General features: G+C 36.1%; 2 protein-coding genes across 7 annotated transcripts; one reads left to right on the top strand and one right to left on the bottom strand.

Annotated features, from left to right (window-relative positions):
• Positions 1-515: 515 nt before the first annotated feature.
• On the top strand, positions 516-9297 carry LOC132189935 (protein SAWADEE HOMEODOMAIN HOMOLOG 1-like). Of its 3 annotated transcripts, none has more exons than XM_059604789.1 (9): positions 516-754; positions 3241-3326; positions 3450-3495; positions 3649-3766; positions 4954-5032; positions 7809-7863; positions 8116-8259; positions 8351-8470; positions 8794-9297. In XM_059604789.1, the coding sequence occupies exons 1-9, from the start codon at positions 698-700 to the stop codon at positions 8830-8832; spliced, it is 744 nt and encodes a 247-aa protein (XP_059460772.1). In that variant the 5' UTR covers positions 516-697; the 3' UTR covers positions 8833-9297. The 3 variants fall into 3 exon arrangements, with proteins under 3 accessions (XP_059460772.1, XP_059460770.1, XP_059460771.1); XM_059604787.1 differs by having other exon boundaries at positions 517-754; positions 4951-5032; XM_059604788.1 differs by having other exon boundaries at positions 518-754; positions 4951-5032; positions 7812-7863.
• Positions 9298-10444: 1147 nt separating this feature from the next.
• Positions 10445-18857, bottom strand: LOC132189934 (casein kinase 1-like protein HD16). 4 transcript variants are annotated; one of them, XR_009441075.1, is made up of 19 exons: positions 18248-18856; positions 17520-17645; positions 17349-17422; positions 17159-17228; positions 16999-17054; positions 16818-16889; positions 16268-16362; positions 16113-16179; positions 15890-16019; positions 15595-15813; positions 14890-15032; positions 14631-14805; positions 14327-14417; positions 14084-14241; positions 13807-13995; positions 13514-13716; positions 12138-12186; positions 11919-12033; positions 10445-10760 (listed from the first exon to the last, which is right to left on the bottom strand). XR_009441075.1 is itself a non-coding variant. In XM_059604786.1 (16 exons), exons 1-16 carry the CDS (start codon positions 18635-18637, stop codon positions 13657-13659), a joined length of 2103 nt encoding a protein of 700 aa, XP_059460769.1. In that variant the 5' UTR covers positions 18638-18857; the 3' UTR covers positions 13051-13656. The 4 variants fall into 4 exon arrangements, 2 of the variants coding, with proteins under 2 accessions (XP_059460769.1, XP_059460768.1); XR_009441074.1 differs by having other exon boundaries at positions 10445-12033; XM_059604786.1 differs by lacking the exons at positions 10445-10760; positions 11919-12033; positions 12138-12186 and having other exon boundaries at positions 13051-13716; positions 14890-15020; positions 18248-18857.
• Between the last annotated feature and the right edge of the window lie 612 nt (positions 18858-19469).

The following is a 19469-nucleotide window of genomic DNA, read 5'->3' as shown; positions in this document are numbered from 1 at the left end:
TACTGGGGGTGGCTCTTGGCTCCAAGCCACCCCCATTTGGCTAGATGGGGGTGGCCTTGGCCATTTGGGGGTGGCTCGGATGGCCAAAGGGGATGGCTCCAAATGGCCAAGAGCCACCCCCAATTTTTTTTCCTCCTTTTTTTTTTTTTTTGTTTTTAATTTAAAAAAATTAAATAGATGTCACGTGTCAACATCTGATTAGTGCACGTGGAATTCCGTTAGGTCAACTAACGGATGGACTAACTTGATCATTTATCAAAACAATAAGAATCTCCTGTGATAAAAATAAAACACCAAGAAGATAAAAATAAATTTGACAAACCTCAAGAATATTAGATATTTAACCCTATTTTTAATTTGGACCAATTTAATACGTTTATCAAGATTTTAAATAGGATATTTCTTACCATCAATCAATCAATCAATCAATCACATTGTATAAAAGAAGACAGCTCACTGATTAATTGGAGTTCTATTTCCTTTTTGTTACCAGCGAAACGAGGGAGCAGGAATTAAATTAATAATAAAAAATTCAGAAATATTATATAAAAGCTATAAGGAACACAAATGACACTTAAAACCGTTAAACCAGGAGCCATTTCTTTCTTTGAGCGACAGAGCGAGAGAAATTGAATATACGAAGTTAGGGTTTTGTTCACAGAGAAAGAAGGGAGAGAGACAGAGAGATAGAGAGTTAATGGACCGTCTTCGTCCAAGAGAAAGGCAGGTCTTTTCTGGCTTTACAAAGGCTGAGGTAATCCATGCCTGTTCTTTTTTTTTTTTTTTTGTAATATATATATATATATATATTTTTTTTTTTTTTAAAAAAAATTTTTATAGTGTAAATGTAGCTGGTCTTGTTTATTTATATTATTTCTTTAGATTATGCACAAATATATCTGGAGATTCTCTTTAGGAAGATTGAATGTTATACACAATTTTTTTTTTTTTTTAAATGGTTTTTTTTTTTTTCACTTAAGAAGGTGTGAAGAAGAATATCTTTCGGGAATTGGGTTCATAATGTCATAGATTATGGACTCTAACACAAATTGGTCGTAATTTAAAACCCGTGTGTTAGCACACAACACGGGTATTATGGGTGAACCATTATTGTTAGCTCTTAATTTCTACTTAGTTTTCATAGTCTGGCTGAAAGTTTACGAGAATTCTATATTCCTTTGTCGGTTGTGATGCAAAATAAATCAATTTGAAAGATTAATAGTTGTTTGATTGGCAGTAAAACTTGGGTATTGATTTGATTACCCTAGTCTTGTGATTCAAACATGAAAGTTAAGCTTATAAGTTGAAGTTAGGCCACTTGGGTTCGGTTAAAACCAAATCCAAATCTTAGAATTACATGTGCTGTTTGTCTGTGATCGTAATGTCTTAAACTCTAGCTTCCGTTTAACAGCAAACTTGCAGATATTGAGTAATTACCTTCTTCCCATGGAATCTGTAACTTGGCAGATTTGACTTAGAGTCTCATGTATGTGGATAAATGCATTGAAATAATGATATTAAGTCCTATACAAAACATTTGCCTACCATGGACAATCTCCGAAAACGGCACGTCATTGTGGTTGATTGATGCTACTTATGTAAAAGGAATTGGGAGTCTATGGACGATCTTTTGCCTCATTGTGAGGTTGCTTGTGCCATTTGGAATGTTTTCTTTAGTTGTTTTGGGTTATCTTGGGTTATCTTGGGTCATGTCTTTATGAGTAGTCGATTTGTATGCTTGTTGGTGGATTGCTGGCAACACTCGGAGTGTTGCTGTGTAGAAGATGGTGCCTCCGTGCCTTTTATGGTGTCTATGGAAGGAAATGAATGATAGAAGCTTTGAGGATTGTGAGAAGACTTTGGAGGAGATTTAGTCTCTATTTTTTAACACTTTGTACCTTTGGACAATTGCTTTTATTTTTCTTTTGTTGATTAGTTATCATGATTTTTTTGCTCTTATTGCCCCTCCTAATCAGGTTGCTTCTCTTGTATACTTCCTTTGTAGATGGAGGCGCCTTACACTTTTAATGATATTTCGATTACTCATGAAAAAGTAAACATTTGCCTATGATGCTAAAAAATTTCTCACTTTGATTGTGGTCCAAATTCTACCTTCTTTCGATGAAAATATTGAAATTTATCCTTATTGTGAACAAGTTCAAAGCATTTCTATGAATTTCAACTAGTTATCCTCTGGATTTCTCTTTAAAATGATCAGAATGCTAGAAAGATATAATGTGCTTATGATAATGTGTTTTATTGTGATTTTGAAGCCCCGGCTCGTGATTCGTGCATTTTGATTAGCTAGGTCATGTTCAACATTGTTTTCTATTGTATTATATTTTCTGTCGCTGTAATGATTTCTAGTGATGATTTTCTATGATGGTTATTTTCTCTAGATTTTAATGATTTAAAAAAAAAAAAAAAAAAATTTGTTGTATGCTTTTACACTTCTTTTATTTTATTTGTGTTATTTGTTATATGATATGTATTTTTTAATTTAATTTTTTGCTGCTGTTATGATTTTCAGTTTTTTCTTCTAGGTTATATATATATATATATATATATATATATATATATTAGATTTGGTCACATGTGTTACTTTCTTCTTTACTTTGTTTCTGTCATATCTTTCTCTATTTTTCAGATGTAATTTGATGCATTATCTTGTTTTCTATACTGATACTCTTATTCGGTTTTGAGCTTTGCCTGTCACTTTTGTTTAGTATGTTAATTTATATGAGAAACTGTTTCTTCTCTTTGATTGCTTAGTGGCTTTACTGAGGGGGAAAGACATCATTATTGGTGTATGTGCTTCAATGGTCTTTACTGACGGTTATGGGAAAGAAAATCCACTTTGACTTCAGAAATGAATTCAGTGACGGTGTCCATTGGGGGTATTTAATTGGGACTTTGTTGTTTGCGCTTAGCTAAATGCTACGAATGATATTCGTTTGACCATTTGGTTTGGAGTGAGAATTTGGATATAATTGGTTGAAATTAATGTATTTTTTTCTTCTAATGTTATGTTAAAAGCATTGTAGAAAAAAATGGAGAAATTGCAAAAGCAATCAGTAGAACAATAAAGTTGATGTCTTTGTTTCCAATTTCTTGAATGGTTTCAATTCTGTCTTTTAGGCATTTTCATGATTTTTTTTTGTGTGATTATTCTCAATACATATTTTATTTTGGTTAATGTGTGCTAAGAAGCATGGCATCTGCCACTGTCTTGCAAAACAGATTGAGAAAATGGAGAAATTGCTAAAGGAATCAGGAGAACAGTTGCTGAACAGAGAATTTTGTCAAAAAATTGCACAAAGTTTTAAGTGAGTCCTCCTACTTGCCTTAATTGAATTGTATCATTTGGTTGGAACTAAGATAAATATTATTGTTTAGAGTTGCTTGTTTAGACGCTAAGCCTTTCACTTTGGCTTTTTATTTATCTGCAGTCGCTCGTCTGGTCGTGCTGGGAAACCTATTGTTAAATGGGCTGAGGTGTTCACAGTTTCTATTCTTTATTTTATTTTTTTGTTTTCCCCATTTATGCTATGTCTACTCTAGGAGAGGATTATTACTTTTTTGTTGCTACAATTAAGATGTGTTCTCTCTGTTTTGTGAACCACTTCTTTGTTTTGATCACACCTTAAGGTACATAGTTGGTTCCAAAATCAGCAGCAAGATGCCCGAGATGCCTCTAAAAATATGCATGTGCTCCCAAAAGCTAGCCCTCCAAACAGGATGGACGGAATCTCGCAGATGCCCCAAGGTCCATCACATAAGTGCTTACTACTACTTCCTTGGTGTTTTGTCCATAGTGTTATATAAAAACCAATTTTTTTTTTTTTTTTTTTTTTTTTTTTTTTAAGAAAAAAAAATACCTAGAGACTTTCACACATCTCTCTCTCACTGGCTGTGTGTGGACTGTGGAGATAACATGTCAAATATCCTGGCTTTTGGTTTGTTTACTTGTGAGTAAATGGTTTTTGGAAAGCGTGGGGGACCCATTGTTATTGAACTCATGGTGCCTTGTTATCTAAAAGTATACTGTTGTTACATAAAGCAATGCATCTGCCAATGCAGAAATTGATGGGAAATATTAGAGATGATTATAAATCTGCATTGAAGCAAAAGGACAATATGAGTGGCTTAAGTACATGTGAAAGAAAAAGGATGAATGGCTTAATGTATGAAATATGGCAGAAAAGTACTGTTCAACTTAATACGGTCAAGTTTACTATTGACATGACTGCTCTTCATGTCAATTGAAGCATTTAAAATTTATGCATAGCCAATGCTACGATAAAATGTCTATGCCATTGTTGAAGAATCTTTATGCTATTTAGTTGCATTACTATATTGTAGAAGATATGTATTTTATGTGTCTTTTTTTCTTTTCTTTTTATGATGCCATCAACACGATATAATAAATATTTGTAAAACTTGCTCTATGCTATAGGATGGTAATTTCAAACATGATCATTAAATGATCGTAATTGAATTGAGGATGTCTGAATTGCAGGAAATCAGGACAGTGCTCATGACTTGCTTTTGCTCATTAGATAACTTCTAATTATTGGTAGTCATCTTGTTTATGAAAATTGACCTTTTCCTTTTCATATGCCTCTTCTTATAACTGATTGTGATCTTATTATTAAATCAAAAAATAAACAAGTATGAATTTCTGAGTTGATAACCGTTTTAATTTATACTCTTTGTTTCTACTTTCTAACCACCTAAATGACATATCAAGTAGCTCTCACTTTTCTAGCTTTGCGGATTTTCTAAACTTGTGTTGTTCTTTTTCTCCCTAGTTGGGGGTCTCTTTTGTATACCGTGTACTTGGATTGTGCCCCTGCACTTTTTAATGAAATTGATTTACATATCGAAAATAAAATGACATATCAAGTTAACTTGCACGAAATTAAACTGTTTCACTGTAATATTATGTAGAAGATAGTTCAAAAGCAGGAGAAAAGATCCCAGACTTGTCAGAGTTGGAATTTGAGGCAAAGTCATCAAAGGATGCGGCATGGTAAGCGTACATATAGCAAGAAACAGTACTTGTGTCATTACTTAATAGTTAGAAGCTTTCAGTTGTCATTTGATATTTTGATATTGCCTTGTTGGATGCATTGACATGTAGTTGATTACAGTCGTTTTGTCTGCTGCCAGCGTTTTTAAAGGTTAAAACATGATACAGGGTGATTTTATCACTGCTAAGACTTGTGGCATAAGCTTTTTATATATTTAGTGATAGATCTTAAAATAAATGCATGGGAAAAACATATTGAGGATAAATGGAGAATAATATTTAGTAGCAGAATTAAATGCAGAAAATTTTTAGTATTTTTCTTTTTTTTGGTAAGGTTAGTAATAATATAAATTTAAAAACAACTGTACAAGAGCTCAGAGGCGTACTCCTGTCCCAAGCAACATAAACCAACCAACCTTAGATTGAAGGGATATAACAAAGCTCATTCACCAAATCAACAGGACAACAAAGCAACACAACCTACCAAAATATATCCTCTAATTCACCCATGACCTTTTGGAGTCACGTATTTTTTTGAGATGATACTTGATAACCTCGTGGTGAACAATATGAGCCCTCATAACTTTCTCCTTTAAAGATTATAGAATTCCTCTCGCTTCAAATTGCATACCCTGCAACTGCAAACATAATTTTATAGATAACATTGGGAAGGACTTCCCTTTAAGATTTTGAGTTATCTAACACAGTTTCCTCGTAACTCCTATGGACCTATGGAAAATTGAACTTATGACAGAAAGTGTCATATGCATTCTGAAAAGGGGCAAGTGAATAACAAATGATTAAGATCTTGGACATTTTGTTGACAAAGAGCACAATAATTGCCAATCAGATGCCATATGCTTGTAGCATATCTTGTATGTTTAACCTAGCACGAGCTGCTAGCCATAAGATTAAATCATGCCTGAGAATCATCCTACCATAACAGTTGATAATATTTTGCCTGTTCACCATTGGATTGTTAGACAGATACCTTCCCAAGGTATAGAGAATTTGTCGTTAATGTCATCCACCCATTTCACAATATGTATTTGCCCTAATGGGCTTGAAATAACTAGGAGTAGCTCTTTGTAACTCCAACCATACTAGGGATTGAGTAGACGGCCATCTCCAATCACAACCCTTAGTACCCAACATGATCATACAGATTGGTCATTGTTGCTACAGATATGCCACAAGTGTTTGATTGTAGCAGTGCGATTCCAATGTTTCATAGTCTTGATTGCCTAGCCCTCCTCTGGGAAGACAAACTTGCTCCCAAGCAACCTTGGTCCACGTGAACTAAAGATCGTTGCCCCTTTGTATAAGACGACTGTATGCAGAAATAACAGACCAAATAGAGCATGGATCATTATAGACATTATTTAAGAAAAAAAGTTCATAAGATTTCAAAATATTTGAACATATTACACATTTTAGGACTAGACAATCAAAAAATATGCATAATGTTTTCATAGATTATTATATGAAAATTGTATACTAAGATAACAAAACTAACAAAGCATGGACCATAGAATTGTAGAAATTAAAATCAAAGAGAGAAATGTTTAAGGAGGTAAGATATTGAACAAGATCTAGCTCAACTGGTACTTCTCCCCCCGTTAGGAACAGGGTGGTGGTTAAGTTGTGGGTTCAAAACCTGTTTGTTGTGTATAACATACAAATAGGGGAAAAAAAAGAAGATAACACATGAAACAACGTACAAACAGTGTGTGGAAAAAAGAAGATAACACGTGGAACTTCGTTTCTCACTCTACTCAATGTAGCCTTAATCTAACTACAAGGGATCTGCTGATTAATCAAATAAATATTCAGTATGAGGCATCTGAAATGCTTAAAGGCACACTAATGCTAAATGTAATTTTTAAATTTCAAGGTCATTATGTTATTACCAACAAAAGAGAGGCTTATGAATATACTGGAGCAGGATTTGGGGCAAAGCAGCAATAAGCCATATAAAACCTGACCTGACTTTTATAGTTTCAAATCTAGAGCTATCATAATAATTTGAAACTTTCTATCAAGTTTAACATGATGGTGCTTATGAAAATTATAGATCCTTGATTACTTATCAAAAAAAAAAAATGATAGAACTTTTCTCAGATAAATTTCACCAGCTATCTACCATTTCTTGACAGAAAGGTTGTTTGTGTTTGTGTCCTCAGTTAAATGGTTGCAATTTCAGCTCTGAAGGAATAACTTTGGGGTTTGGTCAGCATTCAATGTCCTAAATGTAGATTCTGCAACCTGCCACTTGTATCTACAAAATTATGGTCTTTGAGCCTTCTACCAGAAGCGGGATTGACCTTAGTTATTTTAAATATATGTTTTTGATCCCCATAGGTGGCACTAAGCAGCCTCCCCTTTTTCCAATAAATAAAACACAAAAAATTGATATTTAGACTTAATTAGAAAAAGGAAAATAAAAAGTTAAAGGAGCCCAAGGCATCCAATATCAATTGCTGACCTTTTTGCAGGTATAATAACAAATCATTTGCTTGCTTTATGTAAAAGGGTTTATTGATTGGGGTCAATAGAAATCTAGTTACGAATAGTCAGGCCTACCCGCTAAGCACACTACCATGAGCGAGGGTCAAAGCTAGGGTGATTCCTTACCATTGATCTACGAAGGTCCATCCCCATGTGAACTCTGAGTACTAAAATATGATAGTAATATGTTACCTATGTAGTTTTTTTTTTTTTTTTTAATAAACTTAGTTGAAACTGACCCACCGTCCAATTTCATCTTCTGGCTTAGCAGGTATGATGTTGATATGTTCGTTGCTCACAGATTTCTTGGTACAGGTGAAGTTGTAAGTCTTTATATCATAATACTTATGTTTATTGTTGTGGAAGGATGCTGAATTTACAATAAATGGTAAAAGTTTGCTTGGGCTGGTGGTATGGGCTCTTTTGGGTAGAGTTAGGGGTCGAGAAGCTATAGCCAAAAACAAATTTAAAAAAGAAAGAACCGAAGCAGTATGAGTAATGAATATTTAAAAGCCAGTTCCTTCTGCACATCTTGCTACCTAAATTCATTTGATGAGTTTTGTCATTTATTGAAGGAAGTTCGTGTCAGATTTGTTGGATTTGGTGCGGAGGAGGATGAGTGGCTCAATGTGAAAAAGGCAGTGCGGCAACGCTCTGTTCCTCTGGAGCATTCAGAATGTCATACAGTGAAAGTTGGAGATGTCCTTCTCTGCTTCCAGGTGATTCAAATTGCATTGTTTATCTTTCGTTCTCAGAAATGATCTCCATTCTTGTTATCCCATTTAATTTGACAGTGTTTGGACATTTTAGGAGAGAAGAGATCAAGCAATCTACTATGATGCTCGTGTTTTAGAAATCCAAAGGAGACTCCATGATATAAGAGGCTGCAGGTGTCTTTTCTTGATTAAGTATGACCATGACAACACTGAGGCAAGTATTGTTTACCAAAATGCATTCATATTTTTCGATTTAGGGGTACTACATCATTTGCTTGCTACGAGTTTCACATAAATTGACATGGTAGTCTATAATTGGTGAAATGATTAAGCAAAAAAATTGATTTCTCAATATAATTAATTAGTGCATGGCTTGTTAACTATATACTTAATTATTTTACCAATTATGGATTGTCACATCAATTTACAAGTGAATTGTAGTTAGTACTTGATACATTAACCCTTTTGATTACTTGGGCAATTGTTAAGATGAAAATGCTTGGTAAACTAAATGTGCGGATACTTCCTTTTTACCAGGAGAGAGTTCGTTTGAGGAGATTATGTCGAGTGCGGTAAATCTTTTGGCTAATCTTTCAGATTGCAGTCAATTCTTTTTTTTTTTTTTTCTGGGTGTGAGCTGCATAGAAGCAATTAGAGACTTAAAAAGAGGCAGTATATGAAATACCAGGAAATCTGTATGAGATGGCTCAGATTTTGACAGCTCAGTCCAGGGTAAGGATATGATACCTCGAGAAGCATATACATAAGAGGCATGTGCTATGGTAGTAGCATTGCACATAATTTTTCCGGATGCAGACGGTAATTTCATTATTGTACACATTTTGCTTATACGGTGTACACATTGATATGGTTCTAATGCAACCGCTTTTACCAAGAAGTGCATTCTTCTTCCATCCTCCCACCTTTTAAAATTACTGTTGAATCTGTTAGGCTCATGTGGGACCCATATGATCCATAGATTCCAATAATAATTAAATGGGAGAAGGATTAGTAGAGAAGAAGCATTTTCGAATTTGTTGACATTTAGGCCATGCTATAGCTGTACTTATTGTCAAGATATTTATAAGTCACTGTTGAAACGGATCTGGGGTGATTACTACAGCAAATCTCAATAATTGTAGGAAGGATTTGTCTAGAACAACCTCTTCAACTGGGCCTTGATATAACGCTCAGAATATAAGTGGCAAGGATGAATAGTTGCGAATGAGACCTGATGTTTCTATATTTACGGTCTTCTCTTTTGCAAATTAATCATTAGATAAATTAATTAGAAAAAAAAAAAAATGTGTATATATATATATATATATCTGAATCGAGCTTACACTATGTCTATGAGCAAAACAAGAAGTGCTACTCGAAAGAACAGAAAAAATACGTATAAAATCTCATTGAACTCGGAGGTTTAAGAGGGCAAGGAACAACTACTCTACTTTGTACTAAAGCCACTTAGAAAAAGGAACTTTGTACTAAAGCCTCTCGGAACTCGAATAAAGCATAGCTTCCTAGGACATTCATTTCTTCTTTTGAATGGAGTGGATTGACTTTTTGAGACCCCTTGCAATTCTAAAAGTTCCTGGATCTTGCCACACCTCGAAAACACAAAAAAATTATTTAAAAAAAAAAAAGAAAAAAAAAAAGGCGAACTTAAAGATGACCGGACCATCCATCACACGAAACCTTCAAAGGTGAGGTGAGTGCACCACCCTCTTAGGAGTGAAGGGGTGGTCACATGAGCCCCCAAAGTCATCAAGAGTCGCAACTACCCAAAACCACTAGCCATTGAGCAGTCGCGACCACCCCCATAAGCAACTATCAGGGATTGTGCACCACCCTTCGACAGCTATAAGGAATTGTGAGCCCCTCATCCGAGAGCAGGTTGCACCGTGTGGAAGCGGCTGGAGTAGACGCACCTCCACCTCCACAACCAAACGCCTTAGGGTAGCTTACCTTAGGGTAGCTTACCACCCGTAGGAAACAACCCTATTTAAGTTTATTTTATTTTTTTCTTTTGTTTCTTTCTTTTTATTTTTTTTTTATTTTTTTTATTTTATAAGGCTTATGTGACAAAATTTCAGCTGTTCATTTTGAATGCATGGGGCCAAATGAACCGACCCGGAATTGCAGGGACCTCAATCCACTGGAGTGATATCTATAGAGACAAAAACAGAGCTTTAACGCCACCACTTTCATTCAACTTTTTGAACAAACCTCTTCCACTGTCAACTGAAGGTCACAAAATCAATCCAATCAATTGTACAAAAAGCACACGTCTATTAAATGCTGTTGATTGTCTCACTCTTTGGTCATGATGTTTGCCAAAACAGGTAGAAAAGTGAGCACATATTTATGCTTATTTAAGCAAATGACCATCATGTTGACGGTTGATTGGAAAAATAAGCATTGGTGAGCTCAGCTCATTCTACAAATTCAGCATCTTGATGGATGGATATCATCAGCATAAAGCATTCATAAATTCTGAAAACCTGCATATACATAAGTGGCAATATTGTGCATATAAGACAGCCTGCCAAACCCCAGGCTCCTGCCATGTGTGTAAAAGAACTGTGAAATCAAAACTCGTCCAAGTAACAGAAAATCATTCATTTTGTTTTTCTGATCTTTCAAGGGATGAGAATCTTGTTTTGACAAATCAAAACATCCAACATGTTTACATATCTTACATCAACTAAAGTATGATTTTTGTGCACCTAGTATAGTTTCCCATTCTATGAAGGGCAACAATCGGTAAGACATAACCCCCCTTGACACACAAAACCTCCAGAAAGTACATCCACACACACGGGCAAAGTTCTGGCTCAGTTCAGGTGAAGCTTGCACAACCTCAATATATAGTAGTGCTGCACTTCTACAATCAGAATCTACATTGTCTTTTAGTATAACATAAGAGTTGTCTCCATTGCAGATCTAACTGTCCCTTTATTGTGACACCTCCGGAAAGGGTATCTGAGCTTTACAGACATTAAAAATTAACACCTTGATTCTTGGGAATTATTTCACATGTTTTTTTTTTTATGAGTTTCACATGTTGAAACTCAGGACCATATAAACAGGCTTCCTTCTACCAAAGCAAAAAGGGTTGGTATATTTTCCAGTACACCTAGAATAAAAAGAAAGAAAGAAAGAAAGGACACTGGAGAAGAATAAAACACGTTCTTTCAATATGTACTGCATATTGATGTTATTGAATTTAGGACAGACACAGTTGAAAAATCCATAAATATTTATCATTCTACTCAAATGAAATAAGATGGCATCATAATCAAAGGAAAAAATTGCTTTTGCCAATGTTGATCTCATTCTCGCCCATGATTAAATGGAGCGTAATCTTCAATACAATTATTTCTATCATAACGATTCTTGTTGGTATTCAAACCTAAAATTGATGACCATGTTGCAAATCTCATGAATTTCCTATGTTATCCTCTCACAATAAGTGTATCGTTGCCCTGAGGGCCCCCGACATGATCAGGTGTACAGAATGTCAAGTTTCTAAACGAGTAGAATGCATAAAATATATAATACCCAAGAAACAAAATGGCAGTCATCTACGAAATGATCCCTTTTTTTTGGTGTGTGTGGGGGGGAGAAAAAATCATCTTGGGGAAAGAAGTATTCCATACCCTTATTTGTGGTGATGACCTGGGCATTTCATAGCACCATTGTGGATGAAGGATTTCAACCACCACGAGTAGATCTCAATAAAGCCAGTCAGATTCCATGACATCCAAACAGACCCTGGATGCAAGACATTTACCACATATTCAGCTTGCCTTATCTCCTAAAGAAATATTGAAAGCCATCTATGTGCATAATGAAAACAAGTAAAGGTGGATCCTTACCGTAAAAATAGGCTTGGTATGAATAAGCCATAAGAATCTTAAGTTGTACCTGAATATAAAATTAAATTTGATTAATCATACTGTAACAATATTCAGGTCCTAAACTATCAGAAAAATGCTTTCCACAAACTGCACATCAAAGAACTTAAGTTTCCCAGTGACACTCCCAGGACTTACCAGTGGAAGACTGGAGTTTTTGTCGGTACCACTTTAAAAAAACAAAAGAAGAAAAATTCTAACATGGACACAAGGAGCTTGCCTTCTATATTTCTGCTTCCAAGATCTTGAGCAAAATTACTACCTAATCTTTGATGCTAAAATACACTGAAAATACAGCACATTCACATTGCCAAGTTTTATGAAAATCAAGGTACACCGGCACGGTATATAAATAGTCAGTGCTCAACAACCAATCTAAACCACTACAGAAGAATTTAAGAGAATGCCAAGAAAATTGACTAATATTTGTATCTAACAACATTAGTTGCAACTGACAACCACATCAGCAAATAGCCAACCCTGCTTCCTCTTTGGCAGTCAAATGCAATGTGCATTAGCAATAATCATCCATGAATGCATGCCTGTGTATATGTATATACATACACAATATAAGATATGCACATGCAGGTGTGAATATGAAGAAACCTATCATGAAAAAAAAAATTGACATGAACTTCAGAATTTGAGCAGATCTTCAGCTTGAAAAATATGTACCCAGAAACCAGTTCAAAATCTAAATCAAAGCAACCACTGGGATCATAATACAAATTGTGAGAAAATAATTGTACTGAAAAAAAAAAAGGCTACACTTTAGCAAGGGAAAAAAAAAAAAAAAAACCAGTTCCATGATTTTGTTACAGGCACAAATAGCACTTGCATATACTTGCACAAGCCATGCACATTAAGCGCCATATCAGTCGAAGGGAGGTGCAAAAGTATTCAATTAAATTATAGCATGAGGAACAATAATAATTAAGAGATCATTACAAACTGTTGCTCAACGTGTACAACCACTTGCTCTCAGTTCAAGTGACACCCCAGAAGTATCTTCAAGTCCAAAAAGAACTTTAAAAAAGAAAAAAGAGACTAGGTACAGGCTGAACAGCTGAGAATGTCCAGAGCCCACAGCAAAATGATAATTGTACCTCCCAAAATACCATCAATAATCAGAATGACCTGTGCACATGCCTTCAACCACGTGATTATTGTTCAAAACTGTACAAACTTTTTAATGACAGGTAGAAGTGATCCCCATTGCAGGTGGATATATGATTTTAAATTAGCCTCGCAAGCATTTTGACACAATTGAAAGACAGTGCACAGGTTTTTGTAACAGATGCTATGTGATGGCGGCAATAAAGAAGAGTTTTGCATACATCATCTCCAAAATGCCATGATCAGTAAATTTGCCTTGAGAGGATCCTTGGTTCCAAGAAGTACGTGCTAAAAGCCAGTCCGCGGGCCATAGAAGTGAGTGGTCAAAATGACATTAGTGGCATCCCAACAGAACTTTGACAGTTCATGAAACAGTTCGACCATAGCAAATTGATGCAATATAAAGATTCTTTGCCCATTTCTCCTGCATAAACACCATGTAGAAATTTTAGTTTCAGAGAGAATGGTGGATATGAAGAAAACAGGGAGAAAATGTTTAAACTAAATAGTCTACCTTGACGTGTGTGCTAGGAAAAGCAGAAGTTCTGAGAGTCTCTTGAGTTTCATCGGACAGTTTTCTTCTTGGAACACTAAGAACAAAAGCAGCTTGGTCCCAAGTTGCAGCCGTTGATGTGATGCGGTAACCACCATCCCACCTTCGATGAATACCTTCACTAGGATAGAGAAAATCTAGTTCCACAACCTGGAAGAAAAAAAAAAGTCAATTCAATTTTTTTTGTGCTACCACAAAGCATTCCAAGTGAGCAGTGATCCAGATAATCGAACAAAACCTGGTCAGAAAATCCTGCACCACGAGACATAACAATTGCCCATCTACTTCCAGCAGTGGCCATGGCAGTAACATAAAATCCCTCCCTCCATTTTTTGTTGATCCACTTGAACGGAAATGAATCGCTGACTTTATAGGACTGCTGTAAGTACTGTGTCCCTAAATTCAAAGAACCAATAAAAGTTAAGATGGGTAGATAAAAATCCTGTTAAAATTGATATTGCTCAAAGATACTATGACTAACCCTTGGACATAACAACTAATGAACTCCCATTATTAGCTCCAGCTATTGCACTGATATAGTAATTCTTCTCCCATTGCTCCATAATCCATTCCTACACAGAATTAGAAGATAGACAAGATTAATTTGTTGACTTACACAGAGTTAAAATGCTATAGGCATTAGTAATTAACATCTATACAGCACAATGAAGTACAAAAATGCAATGCATTTAATCAACATGTAAATTCTATATTTCATAAACAACTGTTCTAGATGCAAATAAAACAAGACTTTATATTTCATAGACAACAGTTCTAAATGCAACCTTGTGAAGAAAGTAGGGCGAGAGTTCATGAACTTGACCAGTAAAGCCAGTGCCAGCATCCATAATAAGGGCCCAAAGGTTTGAACATGAAGCCACACTACTGATAAACAACCCATCTTCATATCCTTTTTCAATGTGTTGGGAGAGCCTTACTTCTGCCACATTATAGTGATATCTGCAACAGGAGATGAAAACATCAACCTCTCACATCCTCTTGCCACACACTAGACGATCTTATCGAGTAACTTCAACCACATACCTTTGCTTCATTGGCCGACGAGCATTATAAACACTAATCCATTGTGTTGCAGGCATCCCCATTCGAATCTTCTTCTTCGGCTGTTCATCATCTTCCTCCTCCATGGTCAATCGGCCTCTCTTATGTCCAACCTGATATATAAGCTTCAAAATAACAAGATACATGTTAGATAACTCAAAATATGTTGTGTAGCTGAAAAATTACTGCCAATTTCAAATTCATTCCCTTGAAAATTGTGTGCCATGATCGTTGTGTTTTCCAAAACACTTCAGATTGGGCTTTTCCCTTACACCATCTAGAGGAGTGACAGAATTGGCTGATGTAGCAGTTTTTATAATGATGTTGCTCTATTTAGAAACAAAAGGGCCTACATCAGCAACATGGCTCAGTAATTCTTCCTCCCAGCCCCCAACCCCATCACCAAAAAAATAAAAATTAGATGGCTTGGCAGCTGGTTAGGCTTTCTTGGTTTCGAAATGTGCCACATCATAAAAAAGAGCTCCAACACTGAATTCTATCACTTCAGTAGGTGTAAAGGAAAAAACAGTAAAATGAAGATTTTTGTAAAAACATAGAACAATTTGATAGGCAAAATATTCAAGGAACAAACTTGAAATTTAAGTGACTTTCAGGGACAATACATATACTTTAACCTTTACAAATATATCTAGAGCTGTTATGCAGTTGCAAGAACACTAAAAGTACCTTTTGAGCACCGTCAGTGTTTATTGGCCTTATATCTGGATTTGGACCAACAATCCCATCAAAGAGAGAGATATATTTTGCATAGTTAGGTTCTTCGTCAAACTTCAAATTTACCACATACTCAACAAACTGCCGGAAAGGCTGAGGACAAAAGCAACACAGAGTTTCTGGGGATGTGGCCATTTTCTTCTTGCTAACAAGGAATCCTTTATTTTCTCCCTAAAGAATCACAATGTTAGAAGAAAAAACACAGTTACGTCAAACTCAACCCCATTGAATTTTGAAAATTTAGAACCTGATATCCTTGCCATGGCAACCGGCCACGGAGAAGAAAAACAAGAGTATACGCAAGAGATTCTAAGTCATCTCTCCTGCTACCAGTTCTACCAAGATGAGCATGTACACTAGCATACCGGACAGTTCCCCTGGATCACAATATCATACAGCAATAAGCAATACAAGACTCCCATGGTAAGCTAAGTTCAGCAGAATTATAGTTAAATAAATTGTTATTTTACCTGAAAACATCAGGACGTTGATCATACTCAACATGCAAGCCAGTTGTACTGTCTCGCCACCTGGTGGCTGTAAGATCAAGACATACAGAGAACAACACATCAGTACTTCAACTTCCTGGGCTAGTAAAAAGATGCCGAACAGCAATTTAACTTACCTAATCCAAGGTCCACAAGAAATAGCTTTTTTTCTTCAGGAGTCCCAGGAGGACCAAGCAAAAAATTCTCAGGTTTTACGTCCCCATGGACATATCTGCCAATAAGATCAGATACATGCCAATGAGATCAGCAGCAACATCATAACCACACATATAATGCAATGATGGGAGACCACTCAAACACTAACAATTCTTTATCATACACTAGCTAGCATGATTAAGTGCAATAATTATGGAATACTGTCTCAAATTATTTAATGTAAAGGTTGATGGGCCCTGAGAAGAAACAGTTGCTCTTCAACCATGGCACCCACAAATACCCAGATAATATTCACCACACTGCCATCACATCTATAAACAGGTCCCTACAAAATAACGGGGTGTAAGGGCTTCATGGACATTGACACCGCCCATGTACCATAACAATAGGATCTAACAGGCTAAGGAGATTCCAGTGTCAAAAAACTAACTCTAATTCATTTAACAAGAAACAATTTATATTTGTAGTTAAAGAAACAGAATATAATCAGAATTGAAATAAAAGTATCACCCCTTAGAGTGCATCTTCTCTAATATGGAGATAGCCTCAATGGCAATACATGCCACCATGTCAGTAGACATCCTGTAGTCAAAAAGAGAAAAGTAAACATTAGATAGGCAACAATGGATCCATTCCTGAATGAGTAAAAAGAACAATGAATTTCAGCCATCAATTTCAAAAAGAAGCTTACGTGTGTGAGTTATTATTCCAAACATCCCATAAACTTGGCCCAAGCATATCCATGACCTGGAATCAATTTAAAATTATCTTAGGGATTCTAAAGCCAGAACTAAGACACTACGACTTCATTACAATGAAATCAAAAGGAACATATGAAAGTGAACACATACCATAATGTAGTACTCGCCTTGCCTGCCCTTATAATGGACTCGTGGAACACCATGACTACCGCCAAGTGCACTGCACAAAACCCGTTAACAGTTGAATTTAAAACCACATACACACAAATATAGTAAGATTTCTACGGTGAAAATGCGATGTACAGATCAAACATATAACAAGCACTGATAAGAGCCTTACCTGTAAACTTGCCACTCATATGGCGGTCCATAATTACATCCTTTACTACTCCTATGCTCAAATTTTAAAGCTACCTGAAAGTTAAGAGAGATCACGCCCTCATGTTAACACCAAAAGTATCAACATATTTACTGAAGAAAGCAGATGCACCATATAGCAAACATGTCATACCTCTACAGCTCCAGGGCCATTTCTTTCGTTTGAATTACCAGCCCGTCGACCAACATACACTTGTCCAAAGCCTCCTTTTCCCAATTTTCTTTCTATTCTGTACACTGGGGAACTACCTACTTGGACCTGTTGTAAACAAACCAAATAATAAAATGAGTACACAGAAATGCAAAACAATATTGCATGCAAGTTATAGCCCATGGAAATCACTGTTCTTCTTATTGCATTTCCTCCCTAAGTTTTTTTTAATTATTACTATGAATCCAGGCAATCTAGCCCCCAACTGACTAATTTTGCAATTAAAAAAACAAAAAAAGAATCCACAGAAGCAATTATCAAGACCTTAAGCAAATCGGGTGAATAAAGAAGAATGAACATGCAAAAAAGAAAAAGAGAATCGATCTCAGAAAAGAAGAATATCTTTATTTAAAAATTGTTTGTTTTACTTTATTTCCTAACAACCAAACAGAGCAAGACTCCAAAAACCCAAAGATTTCCTCATTTTTCTTCATCAAGAACAAAAGGGAGCTGTGATATTTAGCTCTCATAACGCACGGCTGAGCTCACCTCACTCGATAAAGCCCATAGGTTTTGATGTAGAAAAACAGGAAAACACAAAACTCACAATCAAATTTTCATTTTCTCCCCTTTTCCTCAGCTTTCCCATCATCCAAACAGAAATTCAGAAAACCAAAAACGAAACACGAAATTAGAGAATAGAAGGAAACCTTCTCAGGGAGAGGAGCAGTGCTGCCTTCATCCTCGGCCCCCAGGCCCTTATTGCCGCTATGGCCGCCGGCGCCGCCACTATCGCAATCATCCATGGCTTTTTCCCCACCTCCCTCCCTCAAAACCCTAATCTCCTCCTCCTCTCCTCCTTCTTCGTCGTCCTTCAACGACCTCGCTTCGGTGACAACCTTGCGGCCTCTCCCCCTCTCGCCGACGCCGATCGCGTTCTTGTTACTTCTCCGGTTCCGCTCGGTTCCCCTTCTCAAGCGAGTTGGCACGTTTAGGAGCTTGTTCTTGTAGTCGGGTTGTGGTTGTTGTCGGTTAATCCGGTTCGGATCCGGGTTGTCGGATGCCTGGTTCGTGCGTGCTCGGCTTCGCAGCTCAGGCATCGTAAGGGTGATCCATGAATAGGGTGGGGCTTGGTGGCTATGTTGCACCAGTAGATTCGTGAAGCTTCTAGAACATAATCTATCTCACGGAGGCTTTTGTGAAATCCAAATTAGAAAAGGCTGTGAGCCCAAGAGAGAGAGAGAGAGAGAGAAAATTGAAATCTTCGGGTTGGGAGATGTGAGGAGGAGCGGCTTTCTTTCTTTCTTTCTTTTTTTTTTTTTTTTTAGCCAATTATTATTTATTAATTATTCTTCTTCTTTTTTTGAAATGTATGGGGAATATGGGAAAACGTGGCGGCGTACGTTCTAATGGCGATTCCAGACCGAGTCCCCGACATAGACGATACATGGATGCATCGAATTGAATTTTTAAAGAGAAAATCCACTTTATTTTTCAAACTATTATTCTAGTCTTCTAGACTAGAGTATCAAATTTCTAGACATACTCCTCCTTCTGCCATTCTATTATAAATAATATCATAGTATTTTGTGTTAAAATAAAATTGGGAATTTCTCGGCTGCGTCAAAGTAACTTTTTTGCATTTAACTTTTCAATGCCCTTTAAAACTATTAAAATTAAATAAAACTAAAATAAAAAATCTAGGGGTGGCGAGATTACCATTGATGTCATGAGATTTCAAAACTCTAATAAGGGCTTATCGCCTTTTTCAAACAGAGTCTCAAAATCAAAGAGCCTTAAAACATTTTCTTAAGAAAAACTTTAATTTTTATATTTACGAATAGCCAAAGCCTAGATTTTAGCCTCTGGTTGAACGTTCGATGAGGGACCACCGAATGTTCGAGCTCAACCTTTAGTGCAAACGTTCGATAG

The sequence above is a fragment of the Corylus avellana genome, chromosome ca8, assembly GCF_901000735.1.
Source record: "Corylus avellana chromosome ca8, CavTom2PMs-1.0".
Lineage (NCBI taxonomy): Eukaryota > Viridiplantae > Streptophyta > Magnoliopsida > Fagales > Betulaceae > Corylus > Corylus avellana.
This window is presented reverse-complemented; position numbering and strand designations above follow the sequence as displayed.